The sequence below is a fragment of the Sylvia atricapilla genome, chromosome 2 (genome assembly GCF_009819655.1).
Source record: "Sylvia atricapilla isolate bSylAtr1 chromosome 2, bSylAtr1.pri, whole genome shotgun sequence".
In the NCBI taxonomy this organism is placed as follows: domain Eukaryota; kingdom Metazoa; phylum Chordata; class Aves; order Passeriformes; family Sylviidae; genus Sylvia; species Sylvia atricapilla.
In genome coordinates this window covers 110690198-110710194 of record NC_089141.1, presented here as the reverse complement: position 1 = coordinate 110710194, position 19997 = coordinate 110690198, and the positions used below count along the sequence as shown (strand labels likewise).

General features: G+C 46.7%; 1 protein-coding gene across 3 annotated transcripts in view; it reads left to right on the top strand.

The window, feature by feature from the left end:
- PDE9A (phosphodiesterase 9A) overlaps positions 1-19997 on the top strand; it is a 51082-nt gene that overhangs the window by 19737 nt on the left and 11348 nt on the right. Inside the window, exons 1-7 of one of the 3 annotated variants that reach the window (XM_066314116.1) lie at positions 1956-2026; positions 3576-3630; positions 4514-4584; positions 9017-9101; positions 13244-13325; positions 15527-15601; positions 18976-19062. In XM_066314116.1, the coding sequence (XP_066170213.1) occupies positions 4563-4584; positions 9017-9101; positions 13244-13325; positions 15527-15601; positions 18976-19062 (351 nt within the window). In that variant the 5' untranslated portion in view covers positions 1956-2026; positions 3576-3630; positions 4514-4562. Of the gene's footprint in view, positions 1-1955; positions 2027-3575; positions 3631-4513; positions 4585-9016; positions 9102-13243; positions 13326-15526; positions 15602-18975; positions 19063-19997 lie in introns of those variants that run through there. The other 2 variants (XM_066314117.1, XM_066314115.1) reach the window with 2 other exon arrangements.

Here is a 19997-nt window from a genome sequence, read left to right as displayed (position 1 = left end):
GCAAAGCCCTGGAGATCTGCAGGGATGCTTTTTCCTCCTGGATGATTCAATACCCGAGGTCTTGCGCAGTTTGGTTTTTGTGAAACGACAGGAGCTTGTCACTGTGTCTAAATCTTCTCATTCTGGCATCTCTCCCTTCTCCTTTCGGAGTCTTGTTCATGCTCACAGCTCAGCCAAGACTGAGGAGGGAGAGACTGGGAGAGAAAAATCCTCCTCCCACGTGCTGCTCCTTATGTGCATCTCACATGGATCCGTGCATTGGGATGTGACTTTGGGATTGCTCACCTGATGGGGAATTTGCATGCAACAGCCCAAATTAAGCTGAGCTGTGAATGACATGAATCTGGGGCTCAGTATGGCAGATTCATGGGTTTGGGCTTGAAATTTGCCCCTTCCCGAGGCTTTTGTCCACCCGGCTGCTTGTGGGGTTTTTAAATTGCTCTGACTGCCTCCATACAAGCAAACCACAGAAAGAGAATTGCAGACAGAAGCCTGAGCCAGAGGCAGAAGCATTTGTGAGAAACAGAGCAGGGATTCACCAGCCTGATGCTGGCATGGAAAGGGAGATGCCCATGCCCTCCCAGCCTTGCTTGGCCAAAGCAGAAAAGACAGGGGGAAGCCAAGCTACCCCTCCAACCCCAACCCCACAGACTCCCTGCCTGCAGCCTGTTGAGGCTGCCAGGGTGGCAAAGGGAGCCAGGGAGAGTGGGAGGATGGAGGTGGCTCCCTGGCCCTGGTCCCTGAGGGTCAGAGGGTGGAGGAAGAGGCACTGCTGAGCAGGGTGGTGCGAGGCAGAGGGTGCCTGCCAGTGAGTAATAAACCATCTGTGCCAGTGCAGGGTCAGCCGAGCTGCTCAGCGTGCACCTTGGTGCCAGTCTGGCAGGGAAAGGGGAGTTCTCCCTGCCAGCCTCCCGCAGGGAAAAACGCTGCTGCCACATTCCCCTGCACCTGCTTCCTTCCCAGAACCTGCTGGAGACGGGACAGAGCTGCTCCTTTCTCCACAGTGTCCTGGCCAAGCTCCCTGCTGGGCTTGGCAGAGGCCATAGGGCAAAGAGCAGCAGTCCCTGTGCCTGCAGAGAGCAGGGGAATGAGCCATGGGGAGCCTGGGGAAGCCTGAGCTGGCCTGGCCCCTGCCCAGCATTAACCACTGCAGCATCTTCTGGAGGTGATGGTTCTAATTGTCATTTGTCAACTGGAAGACACTCGGAGTGTTGTGCAAAAACCTGACTTGCTCAACACCTGCATCTGTAAATGTGGCACATTCAGGGTGGAAGGGAAGGGGAGAAGAAAGGGTTTTCTCAGGGATGCTACAACAGGACCCTCAGCAAAGTGCCCAGAGCTGCTTCCATTGCTGCTTGCAGCAGGATTGCCTTTGCAGGGAGGGAATCACAGCAAAACAAATGAAGCAATCTGAGGGAAAAGGTGTCTGTGTGCACCTGGGGCTTCAGCCCTGCCCAGAGGTATAAAAAACACCAGAAGGCAGAGGGTAATGAAGGGAGCAAGAACACACTTAAACCTTCTGGTTCTACAAAGGAAGGGACAAAGAAGACTAAATTATGTCAGAGCAATGTCTCATTTTCTTCAGAAACAGGGGTTACCAGAGGTCTTCCCCTCGGAAAGGAACAGGGCAGAGAAAAGGATCTTTGTCTCTTTAAGATGAGGCGAACTGCCACTCTTAGTCATATATCTTTACTGCACCCTAGGGTTATAAAAACATACATCTTCATTTTCAAAGTCTTTTATTACATCCATAAACATCAGATTGCAGCTGACTGTTCCCTGGATGAGAATTTCCTAGTACTCCGAGTGAGTTTTGACAGGGGGAGGGAATGAAAGTAAGATTGTTGGGATTTTTTTTTTTTTTTTTTTTTACTGGAACAGTGTTTATAGGGAACTTGTCAGTCTCTGGCACGCTTCAGCCACTGTCAGAGGGCTGAGCAGCATTGAAGGGAGAGGACACGGGTTTCTCTGCTTTCTCTGCTTATTTTCACTGTCGGACTCGGTGCCACCCCAGGTGCTGCCCACGGTAAGTTTTCCTCCTCTCTTAAATTTGGACGTAGCATTTGCTTTGTTTCAGCTCTTGGGCTTTGCGAGAAAACTGGAAAATGGGTCCCTGAGAGAAGAACAAATCTGTTTTTTCTGCTAGCCACTCCGCTAGGAGCTAGGGAGAGGGGAAAAAAAAAGGGAAAAAAAAGAATTAGATCTGAGACTTTCAGAGCACAGAATGCTTGCTCCAGTTTTGAGACTCAGGGGATAACAGCCAAATTGTTTTGACCAGCGATGTGAACGCTCTTGACAAGTATTGCTGACGTCTCTAATACCCCAGGAACTGCAAATCCTTCGCACAGGTACAAGAGCTATTATTCAGAAGTGAATGGTAAACGCTGGGCTGTTTTTTCTATCTGATGTTGTGTTTTGCCCTGGTGATTGCACTCGTGAGGCATCGTGTTCCTTGGGGGAAGGACAAGAAATATCTGCAGAAATGGCACTGGGGTGTTTCTGTGTGGGGTATAAATAGGTGCTCTGTAATCCGCAGTGTGTTTGTGAGTGCACTCCGTGTTTCCTTGCCTTGACATACCCCCAGTGCAGCGATCACTTTGGGGCACTTGGCATGAGCTGGTGGGGAAAAGAGGGAACAATCCCAAACCATCATCTCAGGACTCGGTGGTTTGTGTTTCCCCTTTCTGCGTGGTCACGCTAAAAAATGGGAAAACATTGCGATCATACTTCTTCCCTCCCAAAGTGCGCTGCCCCTTGAAACCTCGGGTCCTGTTTCGAGGGATTGTTTGCTTTTCCCTGTGTTGGTGATTGCAATCCTGTGATTACCTTGGGGAGAGGCTGGGGCTCCATCAGCCTGACTTTCCTGAGCCTGCAGATGATCCTGAGAGCCAGAGCTGCTCCCCAGTGCTGCAGGAACTCAGGGAACAATGGGATCTGGACAGGATCCCCGTGGTAGCTCCATCCGAGTTGTGTTCTCAAGAGAAAAGGGGCTGGGAAACTTGTCCCCTGCTGTGTCCATCCCACAGACCAGGAAGGGCAGCCCTCATTCTGCAGGGACAGCACTTTTTTTTTTTTTTTAATGCGAGGCAGCACAGTCCTCAGGCATTAGCACCAGAAGTATTGGTGTCCAGGATAAAGCTGAAAGGCCAGTTTGGGTTTTATTTTGTGGTCCTGAGCTGTGCTGTTGCTCATGGGCACTCTGTCACTGAGTGCTGCTGGTGTAGAGACACTGGCTGTGAGCAGGAACTGCCAAAATCCAGCTGGGATTCTGGGTGTCCCAAGGTCTGTGAGAGGGGTCTCCTCTCCACAAAGTGCTGCCTCAAAACGAGCCACCTCTCAGAGCCTCAGCCTCCCAAAAATAAAACTTCTGAGAAACTGTAATCTGCAGGAAGAGGAAGGCAGGTAAGGCAAGGAGTCATTCCTAAACACTGTCACTCTTCAAAGAACCAACACAATTTTTTTGCCCTCACCACCAGAACTGGAAGCCTGGGACACAACTTTGGAGAAGGGTTAAGAGTGTCTTCTTTCCTTTCTTTTCTTTTTTCTATCATGTCTCTCTTCTATTTTTTTTTCAGAGAAAGAAGAATTGTTCCAGAATTTATTGGGACAGATTGCTGAGCAGTTCTCGAGGTAAGACACTGCAAAGCATTATTAATTTAAAATGCTATTTCTTTTATCAGCCTGAAGTGAAATTTTCACAGGAGGCAGAGGGGCATGAAAGAGATCTTTCAAATCCCACTCTGTCTGCCAAATTTAGGTCTGGGACATGTTATTTCCTGCTGACAGCAATACAGTAGCTTAAACCAAAAGCAATTTCTGTGATTATCTTTGATCTAAAAAGGAGACCAAGTAGTAAATGCTCCTTTCCTCGTAGGCAGAAAAAAAAAAAAAAAAAAAAAAAAAAAAAAAAAAAAAAAAAAAGCTTCTTCATTGAGCAGTCAAATCATCAGATTTGTTTCATTTTCCCCTTTATCACCCAAAAATGTCTCTCTTCAGAGAGGATTTCTCAACATCTGTGTTGCTGCTTATTTAATCCCAGCTGGTTTCAATAAGACAGATCAGTCCCACCACAGCCCAGCAAATCACCAGTGTGACTCCACAGGAGGGGAGGAGGTTTTCAGAATGTGCAGACACCAAGACGCTGCTCTTGGACAATTATGAATTATCAATTTAACAATTATCAGTTTAACTTTGCTTCCCTGGCAGAGGGAGTACAGTAGCAAGTCACTGCTGAGAGAGGGGGAGATGAAGTGTTGTAAAGCCACAGTATGTTCCCAGGGCCATAAAAATGTATCACTTGTTAATTTTTTTCTGCAAATTAAACCCAGGTGTATTTTCTGTGTCCCAATGTTAGCGTTTCCATGGAAAATTTGCTTTTCCTTATGACAAATGTGGCTGGGCAGATCAAATCATAGAGACACAAACATGGGACATTGCTGGCAGAAGTTTTTAGCACCTAGGGTAGGTGGAGCATTGAATGTATAACATTAATACATGAGGGTTTTCTTTCCAGGGTTTTTAAAATCAATGAGCTGAAAACAGAAGTAGCTAACCACTTGGCAATGCTGGAGAAAAAAGTTGAATGTGAGTGTCCTTTCCTTCCTGTCACAGTGGGAACTGGTGCCTTGGGCCCTCTGACCTGTCCTGCTCCTCACAGCCCCTCCACTTTCTCTAATTCCTTGTAATTTGGCCAGCTTTGAGCCCCAAAGGCCACAGGTCAGCCCGTGGTGAGGTGTGGGGTGGTGGGAGCCTGTGGTGGCACTAGTGTGGGGACCAGGTGGTGCTGCCAGCATCCAGAGCTCCTCCTGTCCTCCCTTTAGGGGGCTGCTGAGCCCCACTGAGCTTTGGGGTCTGGGGCCACGTCCTGCTGTTCCCATGCCCCTGTGGCAGAGGTCTCCAGCACCCCTGGCCAGCCCCACTGTGTCCCCCATGGCCCAGGTGTCTGTCACCCCCCTGCACCCAGCAGTGACCCCCCATCCCTCTGCACTCCCTGATCCTCTAACCCTGGTCTCACCCTCACTGGGGAGCTTGGTCTGTAATTCCAGGGGTAACACCCTCCTTCTGCTGTCAGTGCAATCCTTCACAGGATGACAGGGTGACAGGGTGACAGGATGACTGGGTTGGAAGAGACCTTTAAGATCATTAAGTCCAACCCAGCCCTCACATCTCAACTAAACCATGGCACTCAGTGCCACATCCAATCTTTTTATAAACACATCCAGGGATGGTGATTCCAGCACCTCCCTGGGCAGACCATTCCAATATTTTATCATCCTTTCTGTAAAAAACTTTTTCCTAATATCCAACCTGTATTTCCCTTGGCACAGCCTGAGACTCTGTCCTGTCTTTCTGCCAGTTGTTGCCTGGAGAAAGAGACCAACTCCCACCTGACACAACCACCTTTCAGGGAGTTGTAAAGAGTGATAAGGTCACCTCTGAGTCTCCTTTTCTCCAGGATAAACAACCCCAGCTCCTTCAGTGGTTCCTTGCACCATAACACAACCACATTGTTACAGTGCAACAGCCAAATTAAATTCACCCGGTTAATGAGCTCCTTTTCTGGTTTTTTTGGATATTTTTGGAGGTCTGTTGGGGTTTTTTTTTCGGGTTGTTTTGTTTCCCCTTGTGCAGCTTCTGAGCTGTTTCAGTACATTATGTAGAACACAGGTCCCAGAGAGGCAGGGAAGGGATATGAACAAGGTGCTGCCATCCAGTTGTGCCTCCAAAGGCCACATCCTTGAGAGTCCTCAGTGCTGAAGTCAGGAGCAGGGAGAGCCTTTCCCAGCACTACAGCTCCAGAAAGGACTTTCCCACTAGGGCTGGCTGGGAAGAAAAAAAAAATAAATTCATGGTTCATGGAAGAAGTTGTTTTCCTGAAACTTCCCCTGACCAGAAGCTACCTTGACCCTGCAGCTGCTTGGGGAGACTGATCCCTCTGTCAGCAGGGAGAGGAAGAAATGTCCTTATTTGAAGAGCAGCTGCAAGGAAACCTCTCCCTGTGGCCAGCCCAGCCTCAGGCTGCTGGTGCTGAGGGATGTCCATGGAGGAGGCAACCTACAGCTTGCCTACCCCCCAAAATGCACCCAGGTATGAATTCCTCCCTGTGTGTTTGGCTGCTGCTTCTCCCCAGGCTCTGCTGGTTCACTCTTTGACTCCCCCCAAAAAAAAAAGAGAGAGAAAAGAAAAATGAGCTAAGTCACTTTGCATTTTCAGTGAAACTCCTGATCAACTCCCCTCCTTAGGGCTCAATGCCATGGGTTAGAGCAAATGAGGTAAGCTGTGGGTCTTTGGCAGCCCAAAGCAAGCAACTATCCCAGCCAGGAGCTGCTTTTGGGCTCTGCTGAGCCCCTGGCATCCCTGGCACACACTCTGCCTCTCAACACGAGCAGCTCATTGCAGAGGGGGAGATAACCAAGGCATTCATGCCATTCCTGGCAGGGAAAAAAACTGAGCACCTGCCCACTGCAGCACTTTATTGCTGGTTTAGGGAAGGCAACCTGCCCAGAGGAGGGTTCTCTCCCTGAGTTCTCCCACTGCTGACAGAACCAGCAGCTGAGGGAGCAAAATCTGTGGGAAGGGGCTCTCTGGGCTGCCTGTCTGCAAGTGCACCCATCTGCTGGCAGTCAGACTTCCAGAGTTTGCAACAGAGCCCAGTCTGCAGCATTCTGAAATAATTCCCTGGGCTGTCATGTTTGAGAAGCAAAACCGTGGGAGAGAGGGGAGTGTCCAACCTCCCTGCTTGAGCTGGGCTCCCAGAGGTTGCTCTAATGGCCATGTTTCACTGCTGGATCCAGCCCAAGGATTTCTTTAGACAGCACAGGGTCTTTTCAGGAGGCATTTCTCGCTGCGGAATAATGTAATGGGCCCTTAATCAGTGCACATGACACGGCCATTTATCATTTGCAAGCCAAATGGGGAAAGAATTGGGCTTTTATTTTTTGCCTTTTCTCCTGCCTCCTTCAGAGATCCCCTTTTCCACCACTTTCACATGTGCTCTCCAGGATTTCTTCCCCAGAGGGGACGTGTGTGTGTGTGGGGATAAGTGCTTGTGACAGCACCACATCTGCACCTCACATGAAATGTCCTCAGCTTCCTTCCCATTCCCGCCTAGAGACCACACCAGAGATGTGTTTTCAGGGAGCCAAATCTCTTGTAGCTGATTTTTAAATCCCAGCTAAAGCTTGTCACTTCCCCTTGGAAAATGGGATCCATGCAGAGAGAGCACTGGGAATGCTTTGTCCCTTTGTCCCGTGGCTTGACTTACTCTGCACAGCAGCCCACACAAGAATAAGGAAGCTGGCAAAAAGCCCTTTGCAATTTATAAGCACTTCACATCTACCTTAAGAAAATAATTGTGTAAATTCTCTGCTCCCTCCCGGAGAGATCTGGGATGAAAATCAAAGAGATGAAGCACAAAACAATGCTCAGGGCTGCCATTCTGCTCCAGAACTCCTCCCTGCAGTTCCCTGTCACTCTGATAACTCTGCTTGGCTCCCACTGCTTCAAATAGGCTCTGGCTACCAATCTTGGCAAATGGGCTAGCCAGGAATTTCTCCCAGCTGAATGCTCCAGTGTGGTACACAGCAGCTCAGGTATAGCACGGCATCTGCAGCTGATGATCAGCTGTTGAACAAAGCACCCAAAAAAAGTGTAGGCAGGTATCCAGAACGAAGATATCCAGTGAGCAGGACAGCAGCTTGCTTGCATCACCACGTTGTGAGCACCCAAAGAAATTGCCTGTAACGATGACAGACAAAAAAAATAAATATAAATGTCTAAATGGGGTTTTTAAGAGGAGGGCATCCCTGTGAAGAAACATAAACCAACTCCCTTTCCCTTTGCTCTTCTTATATGTGGCATTCTGAGCTTAGTTCATACACACCTTTTCTCCCTTTTCCCAGTTCCAATCTTTGTTGTTACTCTCCTAAAGCAAAACAAACCCCAGGTCTCTGCTTATCTCCAGAGCAGTGCCCTTCGAGGCAGGGTTTTATCACTTACATGCTGCTCTCCAGATAAGCGTGATCCAGACTGATTTTCCAGAGAAAGTTGCTGAATACTGATTTTTCCGACTGTACGTTCCCTTGAGCCCGTGGCTCATCCATGCAAAACCCCGAGTTCAGTAAACAAATGAGCTGTGAAATCATTGCATGTGAATGACACGGAGGTAATAAATGGTGCCGTGTCCTTGATCAAGCTGACAAGTTCAACGAGGGGGAAAGGAAAGGGAGAATTATTCTCACACTCTCACTGCGTCGGCCTCTCTCGGTTACAGGAGAATAAAGTGCCCTGCTGCATAAAAAGGCAATCAAACTTTTTTTGCCTCGTGGCTCTCACAATTACGCGCAGAAGGGAAATATAGGATTTTCTGTGCTGCATGTAGAAATAACTTTTGATTGCAGAATTGATCGGCAGAAAGGAGTGACAGGATTTCAATAGTTTAAAAAAAAAAAAACTATCATTACACCCGAGTTTTCAACATTTTTTTTATCTCCCTCCTGCATTCTCACTTCGGTTTTTTCCGTATCCAGCAATGCCTCTCAGAGCTCCTTAATGCTCAGCAGGAACTCCTTCCGAATTAAAACCTTTTATCTTAATGGGAATTCTAATCCTACCGGGACGTGTTTGCATAGCCACGCTTATCATCCCATCACGGGAGTGGAGGTTTTGGTTTTTTTTGTTTTTTTCCTGCTCAGGATTTCCTCTAATTCGTGCTCTGCAGCCCAGAAGCAAAGGCACCAAGAAGAGCTGGTGGAAAAGCCGAGGTGTTTTTAGCCACTCGGTGAATTTAAAACGCCTGTTTAAAGTGAATTTAAAGTGGCTGTTATCTGCATTGGCAGCAGAGAATTCCCGTGGGTTTCCAGGATCTCTGGCTTTGGCAGCACCTGCCCGTGGGAGCTGGCTGCCTCGCTGGATAACCCCACTGGCAAGAGCTCTCTGAAATTCTGCGCCCTTGTGAAACGAGATCCTGCGACTTTTCGCCGTGGTAACACCCCTTGTTGTTTCCCTCTGTTGGCAGTGGAAGGCCTGAAAGTGGTGGAGATTGAGAAATGCAAGCGCGACATTAAAAAGATGAGGGAGGAAATGGCAGCAAGAAGCAGCAGGTGAGTTCTGCTTGGGACCACAGGAGAAAGTGTCTGGTTTCAAACCCTAATGCAACATTTCCACAGAATTATCTCCTGGGCTTAGAAGTAAAAGAGCAAGGAGACCAATAACCGTCAAGGGCAGTGGTTTTAATTCACCATTTGAAGATTTATAGCCATTCACCAGTTAAATTAGCTTGGGCCATGGGAATAGAGAAAAAGGTCTTGGGAGTTATTTGTCACCATACAGAATGGGGAATTCTTTATCCAGATTTACTGGGGGAGAGAAAGAATGAGAAAATAACTTCTGCACAGTACAGCCTTTGGTTGGGAACCAGTTAGCACTCGAATCAGCTCCAATATATTCTGGGAAATTACCAAATAAATATGTAGCAGCTCCTCTAATTATGATCTCATGCTATTATAAATCATCCGTTTCAAATCCAACGAGAAATTGGGAACTTGCTTTCTAATGCAAGGGCTTGTTGTGATGGTGGAGCTCGGTTTTGCTGTAATTAAAACACCAGCAGAAAAAAATTGCATTTCGTACTGTGCGTGGTCTCAGCTGGAAAATGTCCCCCTGTGTCACTGAAGTGCCCCACTAGGACAAACAAATCATCACTGTGAGGTTGGGAATACTTCTGGGAAGGTTGCTGGAGAGGAATATACCGTGCTGCTCAAAATGTGGGTGATGGGGATTTTTCTCCTGTCCTGACCATCTTAGGGTCAAATTGCCTGACCTTTCATCGAAACTGTTTCCCACTGAGGGCAATGGGAGACGTGCTAAAAGATTCAGGCTTTCTAATCCCTTGCTTTTATAAATGTTGCCACCCAGATATGTCAGGAGGCACAATGATAATTCATTCCCAGTGAGGTGCAAGGCCAAGTTCAGCTGCCATATTAGCATAAATGCAGAGTAACATTATTAACCTCAGATGTGTGCCTCAGATTTATCCCAGCAGGGTGGAACGCAGTTTGCCCTGTGACTTGCATCATTTCTTGTCGGGGTGTGTGGAGAAATCTCATTAGAAAAAATCCAAGCCCAGGCTGGCAGCAAATGTGAGAGCAAATGTGTGCTGCTTTGTGCTGGGTGTGATGTGAGAAACGTGTGTGCCCATGTGTCTTTCCTTCAGCTGTGGCAGGGAGCTGGCAGAGCTGAACAGTGATGGGTGGAGGGGAATTAGGTCCAAAAAAAGAAGTTAGTCGTGGCAAGTTTGTGTTCGCTCAGTTGCCACCACACCACATCAGGACTGTCCCAGCAGCCATGACTAACTCCCATCCCAGATCCTGTCACCTTCCAATCTATATTTTGTGGTCTAAACAACAACCTGTTAACAAGAAAAACCGGGGTGGGGGGTGTTCCATCTGCTCAGTGCAGCCAGCTCCAGCTGGGGTGTCACCTTCACCCGAGGCTCGTGGTGACATGTGACAGGCTCCAAAAGCCAGACTCCAGCATGGGGTGTGAGGCTGGAAAAGCTGTGTGTAAAGATGGGTGTGGGGCTCAGCTGGGCACAGACACCCACCCTGGCTTGCTCTGAGCTCACACTCACAGCTGCTCTGGCTGGAGCAGGAGTGGCACTCACTCTGCTCAGCATCACTTTGGTGCTGCATCCATCTGGCTCTGTCACAGCTCCTCTTGGTTACCTCGAGCTGCATCTCCCTCCTCCCAGCTGCTCAAAAGCTCCTCCTGCTTGCCCAGAATTCTGCCCATGGTTATCTGCACATTGTGGGTTTAGGACCCAAAGCAGCAGCTAGGTGTGGATACAGGCTGAGGAGAGGATGCTGCTCTGTGGTTCCCATCAGGAGCTGCTGAGGAATGAGCTGAGATTCCTTATTCCCAAGCCAGCAAAGCCTCACAGCAGCCAGGTCAGCAGCCTGAGGTGACCCCAGCCTAGGGATGCTCCACTTCTGGGTGGCTGAGCAAGTTCTCTCCTGTTGGCACGAGATATGTGCTGGAACAGAGGCATCCCAGGGAAGTGGAAATGTGTTTGCTCTCATTTAGACCTGTCATCCATTGTGCAGAGTCATTTGCTAGATAATGCATTGTGGCTGCAATTAGGGATCCCACCTAAATGTAATTAATGTACATAAAGATGTGTGAGTGCTCTATTCCTTCAATAAGGTCACAGTGTACACAGCTGTAAGGATGTTTGCCTAGTCTTATATTTGCTGTTACATTACCAAATGAGGGGGTAAGGCTGGGCAGCCAGCTTTATAAAAGCACAGTGAATTGTGCATGTCTCTGTTCAGAAGAGCAAACCAGCTCCATTTGCATCCTCCTCAAATTGCTTTTTTTTTTTTTTTTTTTTTTTGCTTTTTTGCTTGTCTGCTTTTTGCACTCACCGCTGGCAGATGCTAATAGCATTATGGTGTCATTTAAAATCGTGATCATTTGCAGACACAGTTTCACATTTGTGAAGGTCTGATGCATCCTGGCTCTGGTGTGTTCCCCAGTGTGCTGGGATGAAGGCTTCAATATCCTGCTACAGCCAGGAATTAGAGATAGCTGGCTGACCCTCAGCTAACCCTGGCAGTCAGCTCCAATTAGGGCAAGGAATGCCCCAATCTCACTATTTTTATCCTACTAATACCCCACACAGTGGAGTTTTGAGGAAACAGCTTTAGAAAGTATTAAGACAGCTTTTCATCAGCTGAGAATCTTCTTAATCAGGGCAGGAAAAGGCAGCTGGTTGAAGTCAGCTGACCACCATGAGCTGTAAAATGACATAACTTGCAGAGGATTCAGTCATTGCCACCAGAAATGACAGTAGGCATGAATGTTAAGAGGAGAACAGAGACCTGGACTAATTCCCAACAGAGAAGAGAATCACTCAAAAGAGATACAGTGCAAAATACAATAATCAAAAATGCACAAACCGAGTTAATGGAATGCTTTGCTTGGCTTCTTTTGGGAGGTTTCTTTTTGCTTCCTTTGGCAGGGGGCTTGAAAACTCAGAGAGGATAATCCAAATAGGACTCCAGAGATAAATCCCTGGAAGTGCTCAAGGCCAGACTGGATGGGGCCCTGAGCAACCTGACCTAGTGAGCAGCATCCCTGCCCAGGGCAGAGTGGGTGGAACTGGATGGTTTTTAAGGTCCCTTCCAACCCAAACCATTCCATGACTCAATTAATGCAAAATGCAGGAAGATCAGCCCCACACAAGAGTTAATAAAGTCCATGTGGACAACCTGGCAAAAACCCTGCAAGGCCATCGAGTCCAACCTGTGACTGATCCCCACCTTATCACCCAGCCCAAGGACACAGAGTGCCACATCCAGGCTTTCCTTGGACACTTCCAGGGATTGGGACTCCACCACCTCCCTGGGCAGCCCCTTCCAATGCCTGACCACCCTTCCAGTGAAGGAATTCTCCCTGATGTCCCTGCCTGTCCCTTCCCTGGCACAGTTTGAGGTCATTTGAGACGAGAACCTGACCCTCACCTGGCTGCAGCATCATCAGGGAATTGTGGAGAGTGATAAGGTTCCCCTGATCCTCTGCTCAGATGGGAAAGCATCAGCTTGGCTTTCCCATGTGCAGAGGGAAGAAGAGTAGATAACTGGCTGTGTTAATAACCAGGCAAGAGTTAATGACCTGTAATTGCTGGCAGTGACTCCCTTTCCCCAGGATCAGGGAGCCAAGCAGAAGCATCTGCCAAGTCCGTGTCTCTCTGCTGTTGTCCCACAAGAGGGGCAGCAGCCAAGGAGGTCACAGCATCAAAGAGGAAGTTCTCATGGGCTGCAGCAAGGCTCAGAGGGTGCCTTCAGCAGAAAATGAGGACTGATGTGCCCGTGCCCATAGCCAGCGGGGTCCCTGGCAGCCCTGGAGAGGGATGCCTGCCATGGACAGCAGGCTGCTCACTGCAAGTTACTCGGTTTAAGGAGAAGTGGTTGGGTATCCATGGATACATGCCTGAACTCAGATGCTCCTCTTTTGAATGCAAATAGACCGAGAAAGGGCAACAGGGCTGTTGCACAAGGGGAGAAAATCCTAAAGGGGGTCACACTTTTAAAGCGTTTTGAACAACACCGCATCAGAAAGGGAGAGGTGGTGAGTGGGGTGGTTCTCTGAGGGGTGGCCACTGGGAGACCAGAGCACTTCTGGTACTTTTTAAGGCACTGCACTTCTGTTCCCTCAATGCCAAGAGCTGAATGTTTCATTCCAGGACTAACTGTCCCTGCAAGTACAGCTTTTTGGAGGAAAACAAGAGGCCAGCTCCCCGGCGGGATGTACCAACCTACCCCAAGGTACCACACGATCCTTGCTCTTCCCACATTCCCACTGGGTGGCTGCCACCCTGACAAGTGCTGCTTTACAATGCCTGACTCCTTAGCCATTAATTCCCGGTCATTCTAAACCCAAAGTCTGCTCCAAAACTCCTGCCAGCCAATGGAAAAAGCTGTCAGTAGCCCACGGTGACTTGAAGTTTAATTCTCAGTAGTCTTTAATGCTTGAAAGTTCATTAGTGTTTGAAATGTTAATGAGCATTGTGCATTCATCAACATTTAACGCTCTTTTGTCTAGTTATATTTGTTTATTCTCCACGCTGGTAGCAACAATCAAAAACACCCTGTAACGCTGGGTTCTGATTGAAAGTTGTGCTGCTGCCTGTTTCCTCCTAATAGATTATTTTTTTTTAATTTAAAAAGTAATTTATGGGGATGCTTCACCTTGGGAAACAAAGAGAAAATGCGACATTGGATTCTCTCCAAAATGATTCATTGTCCCTGTGAAAATGAGTTAGTGCATTTGCTAGCGAAAACAGTAATGCTGGAAGAAAAATGTCTCCCTGGCAAGTGCAAGTACAAATCCACAGTGATGAATGGGGCTGAAACCGTGGAGAGCACAGGGTCTGTGGTCCCAGAACTGGCAGTCTTTTGCCCACAAGAATTATTAAAAAAGCTGCCTGGTTGTGCCTGAACCAGTGCCCAGCTCAGACCTTGACAAAACACCAGCTCACACGTTTGCAAATCATGGTTTAGCCATGGGCATCTCCTTGCACACACCAAAGCTGGCTCAGCCCTCCTGAATCCTCATAGTCCCGTGTCATGCAGGTGCATGGCATGGGCATGGCTCTGTGCACATCTATCTTCAGAGCCCAGCAGAGCAGTAAATTCTGTTTGTTCTGCTCTGCCTGGTAAAAGTGACCTCCACTGGAGCAGAGACTGTGGGACTTCCATTTCTTTTAATTAACTTTTTGCCCAGGAGGCTTGTGCTGCTGACTCTAACACATGATTTCACAGAACACATCAGTTCTAAGCCAGTTTTTTTTCTTTTTTTCCCCTTAATAAATAGATATGTCAGATTAAACTTTGATGGACTGCTGCATTAGGATCATGAATTAAGAATAAAGGCTACAAAGTGTTGCACTGACCCACTGCAGAGTAAATTGGTAGTTTTTATTTCTGCATTATTCCTTGACCAAAACTCATGGGAGTTTGGAGTTTTGGAGATTTGAAAAATTCATTATCAGTTGTCAGGTGCTGGATTTGCCCAGTGTCAGTGAGGCTGAAGGAAGATGTCACTGCAACACCAAATCTGTACTGCTAATTCGCAGTTTTCTAGCAGAAAGTCACACTAAATGTGCATTGTGTATGGAAATACAGAACTCCTTGCCTTCTGAAGAAGAAAAACTAATTTTCTGCGTTGTTCCTCTTTGGATTAAGTATCAAACAATTTGATAGCTCAGAAATTGTCATTCACCTGCTCAGGAGAGTAAACCCAAACTAGACACAGCCATGGCAAATGGGCCAATTCTTGAAGCCACAAGGATTTTGAGTCCCAAAACCACCAATGAATAGATGAATCTGCAGAATCCTGATACCCCCATGCCTTTTAACCCTGCACTTTCCTTTTCTTTTCATTTCGTATGCAACCCTAACTGTCAATGGGCTTGATTTTGTTTTAGGCTTCCGAGCGTAACGATAAAAAATCACTTGAATCTTGCAGGCTGACAACCAATTTGAAACTGTGGGCACTCTTGAAAAAAAAAACCACTCAAAACGAGAGCATAAATCATCTGAAAATAAACATATCATCCCCACCAGCTAATTTAGCACTGTGAGCAGAGACACTTCACACCACCCCTCCCTAAGTGGCAGCTTTGAGTGCCACTGATGCTCTGCAGGCAGCAGAACCAGTGCAGCCAGGGATGGGGTTGTGCCTTTGGTTCCCTGTGCTGGATTTAGCCATGACCCCTCTCCTTAACACCTCCACTCTCACTTTTCTCCCAAGTTCTGCTCCACAAGGATCTGCCCCAGTGAGCAGCTGCCAGCTGCTGGGAAGGGTGAGGAGGGTTGGGTGGCCAGAGGGAGAAGATCATTTGCTCTCTCCTTGGGAAAAGTGGCTAAACCCCTCGGGAATGGAACCTGGGCACCCCAAGGATGTGCCAATAGCACTGCCATGGCAGGGACACCCTTTGTGACACCTCCTGCCGTTGTGTCTGCAGTACATGCTGTCCCAGGAGACCATCGAGGCCCTGAGGAAACCAACCTTTGACGTCTGGCTGTGGGAGCCCAACGAGGTGAGGATGTCACTTCAGCTGGGTTGGCACTTCCTGAGAGCCAAAAAGGCCACAAGAGCCTTTTGAGACGGTCTGCAGGGTTTTCCCTCTTTTCTGCCCCTTACTCTCTATTTTGTTGTTTTTGTTGTTGGGGGGTTTTTTTGTGGATTTTTTTTGAGGCTTTTGTTTTTGGGGTTTTTTTTGTGTTTTGTTTGTTTGTTTGTTTTGGTTATGGGGGGTTTTTTAGGTTTTGTGGGGGTTTTTTGATGGGTTTTTGGTTTTTTGTTTTGTTTTGTTTTTTGGGGGTTTTTTGTGTGGTTTTTTTGTGTGTGTGGTTTCTTTGGGGTTTTTTTGGTTGGTTTTTTTTGTTTGTTTTGTTTTTTGTTTTGGGGTTTTTTTTGTTTTTGTTTTTGTTTTTGTTTTTGTTTTTTTTTTGTTGTTGTTGTTTTTTGTTTTTGTGGGTTTTGGTTGGTTGGTTGGTTTTGGGTTGGTTTTTTGGGTTTGGTTTTTTTTTTCCATACCACACCATAAACGCAGTGCTTCTTCCTAGCAGCTGCCCGGGTAGATTATGCTGCTTATCCTATCCCGGCTCCTCTTTATTTGCTGTTTAATCTCTTCCTAGTGAAGTCCCTCCGCTGATGCACTGTCATTACTGCCACATGAGTTCTCTCATACCATTTTATCTGAGCAAATCAATCCCCAGTGAAGTGTGTGCTTAAGCACATCATCAATAACTGCACTCAGATCAATAAAGCAGCAGGCAGAGGTGCAGGCATTGATCCCCACGCCTTCAGCTGAGTGTGTTTTCTGCAGTTTGTTCTGGAGAGGTTGCAAAGCTGCATTCACAGCCAATTATCTCCTTATGGCTTCATTTTCTTCTTTTTCTTACTGCTCTTAGTGTTGTTCATGGTTCATCACTTGTACTGCAGAAAGTTCTGGAAGGTCTGTGTGTAAACCTCTAGGAGTGTGAAGGAGAAGGATGTTAAAGAATGGACAGTTTATGATATAATGCAAAGCCAGATTTAGCAAATAATTGCAAATCTCGCTTAAGAAAAACATAATGGAGGACTGGACTAAACCAGGAGTTTAGTGCTGGTTTTTTTTTTCCCCAGGGAAAGGTTTGGGGAGTTCTGGCTGCACCCCTAATTAGCAGCAATCACCCTAATTACCTTCTCAGAGGTTGTGCACCCTAATTACTTCTCGGAGTCATTCTGGCTCAGCATGACAAGGAGAAACACCCCATACCACATCCACAGGAGCACATTCCCTTCAGGACATTCCCTGTGTCTGGAGGAGCAGCAGAAGGCTTCTCTGGTGGCTTTAGGTCCATCTCCCATTCTCTGAGGCTGGCAGAGCTTCCCTTCTGCAGCCCTTTTTCTCTGTTCCATGGCCATAAATGCCTGCCAGGTCTTTGCAGCAAGAGGGAATGACAGTCTGACAGGCGCACCACAAGGCTGCTGGATTATTCTTGCTCTGACTATTCAGAAAGAACGAGGAGAGACAAACCCCACTATCCACAGGGTTTGCTGTGGACTGGGGGACAGCACTTTATAGCCCAGTGACTCCTTCAAAGGGCTGGGAAACATTATTGGTGGCACTGAGCAAGGCAAACAGGAGGATGTGGAGATTAAACTTGCCCTGCAAGGAGGAGTCTGCTCAGATTCCACACAAGCTGCGGTGAAGCCGAGCACCATATGGGTTTATCTCACCCTCTCGGCTCTGCTTTTTGTTTACAGAGGATATTTCAGTTCTGTCAGTGCTTGTTTAGTGCTGTGTTTGCCCACTCAGTGCTCAGTGTGGGACAGGCAGGTCACAGACACCTGCAAGGCAGGGAATAATGTGCTCTGCTGCATCTCAGTAAACACAGCTTTGCAGCAAGCCTGGGTCCTCCTTCTCAAATGCCCTCTCACTTTTCGAGCCTTACAAGGGTCTCATGTTCAAGCTCTTGCTGCTGACCAAGAAAGCTAAACATGAAAACTGAGATTCCCCTGTGCTCAGGGGCAGGAGTTTCGGGGCTGAGAGAGTCACCTCGTCACTCACCCAAAGCTCTCTTGGCAACAGCTGCATTTCTAAGGGTAATTCAGCACTTCTGGATAAAGTTTATTGTCTTGGAAAGTCTTTTTTGGAACTATTGCAAAACATATATCCTACCAGGACAAAGGGGATCTTCAGCAGAATGCTGTCTGTGTGATCTGAGCAGCATTCAGCTCATGGCATTGTCCCTCAGGTCTTGCAGGAAAGTCTCTTCTTGTTTGGATTACTCAAAGTCAGCCCTGTTGTTATTCCATGACTTATATTTATTCCCTGGATAAATATAAAGTTTCATTAGATTAAATATATTTTTTTCTGGTGAGTTTCTAAGAGCCTAAATAACAGAAAACTAATTAGAAATGCCTCCAGGGCTGTATTTGTGACATTCTACTCATCACGTTGAAACCCCTGGATGTCTTTACAGTCTGAGAACTGCATTTTTTAACAATTTCTAACAATGGCCACATTCCATCCCCCTGCAGATGTGGCCTTCAGAAATGGGAATGCAGGTGCACATAAACTCCTGAACCCCAGGAAACCTGTTCATTTCTGACTTGTTGAGAACCCAAACACTTGAGCTTATCAGTATCTTTTGTTTTTTTCACTTCTTTCAAGCCCAAATGGTTAAATATGAGGGATGATTAGATGTGAGGAGTGATGCTAAATGACTTGCATCCCGCTTGCCTACTGCAGAGCAGGTGTTGTCTCAAAAGAGGTGCCTGTCCTTGCATTTCAGCTATTGGGACTCATAGTCACAGTCTCCATGAGGGGGATAATCACAAAACTGCTGCAATTTTGTAGGGTTATAAATGGGAAATCTTTTAAACAAGAAATATGAGTTAAGATAGTGGAGTTAGGAGCTCACAAGAAGTCATAAAGAAAGAAGGCATTGACAAATGTCTGAAATAAAGGTTTCTTTAGGGATCTCTTATATTCTGCTGTCATTTTCTATTCAACCAGAGCCTGATCCATCTCTGCACAGCCAGGGAAAAGCTCCCACAGGTTTCACTGAGCCATAGGACACATCCCAGCTGAACTAGAAAAATGGCAATACTTTTTTATTTGGGAGCAGGAATTGCTGTGACACACACGAATCACAGTTATTGAAGAGCGCTGGTGTGATATTCAAAGCCCTGCACAAAACCTGTGAAGTCAACGGCAGCGTGTCTGCTTCAAAAAGCTTTCAGACTCTCTCTTGTCTCCCCTCTTGCACTGTCTTTAATCATGCCATCTTTGAAGACCTTTCTTTCATCTAAAGAGGGCTCTGCAATTATTTGATGATTGCAAGAGGGAAATTCACTTCACAGGGTGTCCTCAAGGGATATTTACAGAGCCAACAATAACCTGCCTGTTCCTGGCTGCAGATGCTGAGCTGTTTGGAGCACATGTACCATGACCTTGGGCTGGTGAAAGACTTCAACATCAATCCCATCACGTTGAAGAGGTGGCTGGTGAGTATTTCAAGTTACTGGCGTTTGCAATTTTTCCCATTCAAAAATCAATAAACAAGGCATTTAGTCAGGGAATTAACATGACTCGCATGAGTAATCCCAATGAAAGCAGTCAGTCTATACAAATTCTTAAAATTTAAGTACTTCAGAAAACGTTTGCGTTCTTGTGGTCACAAATGACTCTTTTTTAACTGTTTTTGCACTCATTTGCTGAGGTTTCTGTTACTGAAAGCAGATCATTTCTGCTGAATGCTCTTGATACCTACTGTAAATGGAGGCAAAGACAAGTGCCTTCAGATACAGCTAAAAAGTGCCAATATGTGCAGTGATCAGTCAATGTACTAAATCACAGGGAGTAGAGAAAAGAGCAAGTCAGGAAGGAAAAGGAATTGCTGAGAAGGTAACTTTCTTTGCTTCAGTCTTTGATGTGAGAACGTTGCAGAGATGCAAAATGTGAGAAAGCTGAGATCATACCAAAAGTGAGATGTCTAAGGAAGAAACACTTGAATATTTAAAAAGCAATGAGTTTTCAGGTCCAAGGAGAAGCATAAGAAAGTGTTTGCTAAAAAGCTGAAGAACATATTGGCTTTCTTAGGAAAAGCCCATCATGTTCCTAGAGAACCACAGAACAGTAAATATTTTAACCATTGTTTAAAAAGCATCTAGAGTTAGCCTGAGGAATTATAACTAGCAAAAACTTACCTCTGTGTCTCACAAATTGATTAATAATTACAAACCTCTCGGTGTGAATTCATCATAGAGGTGTTTCATAGGATTCCTCTGCTAAAGACTTACATCTCAGTAATCTCTTCTAATTCCCTGAGGAGCTTGCAGAGAGTAGAGGGCACCGATTTAGATGGATGCAGACTCCTCAAAATGTCACAAAAACTGGAAAGGACAAAGAAAGGACTGGGTTCATCACATATTACAGCAAT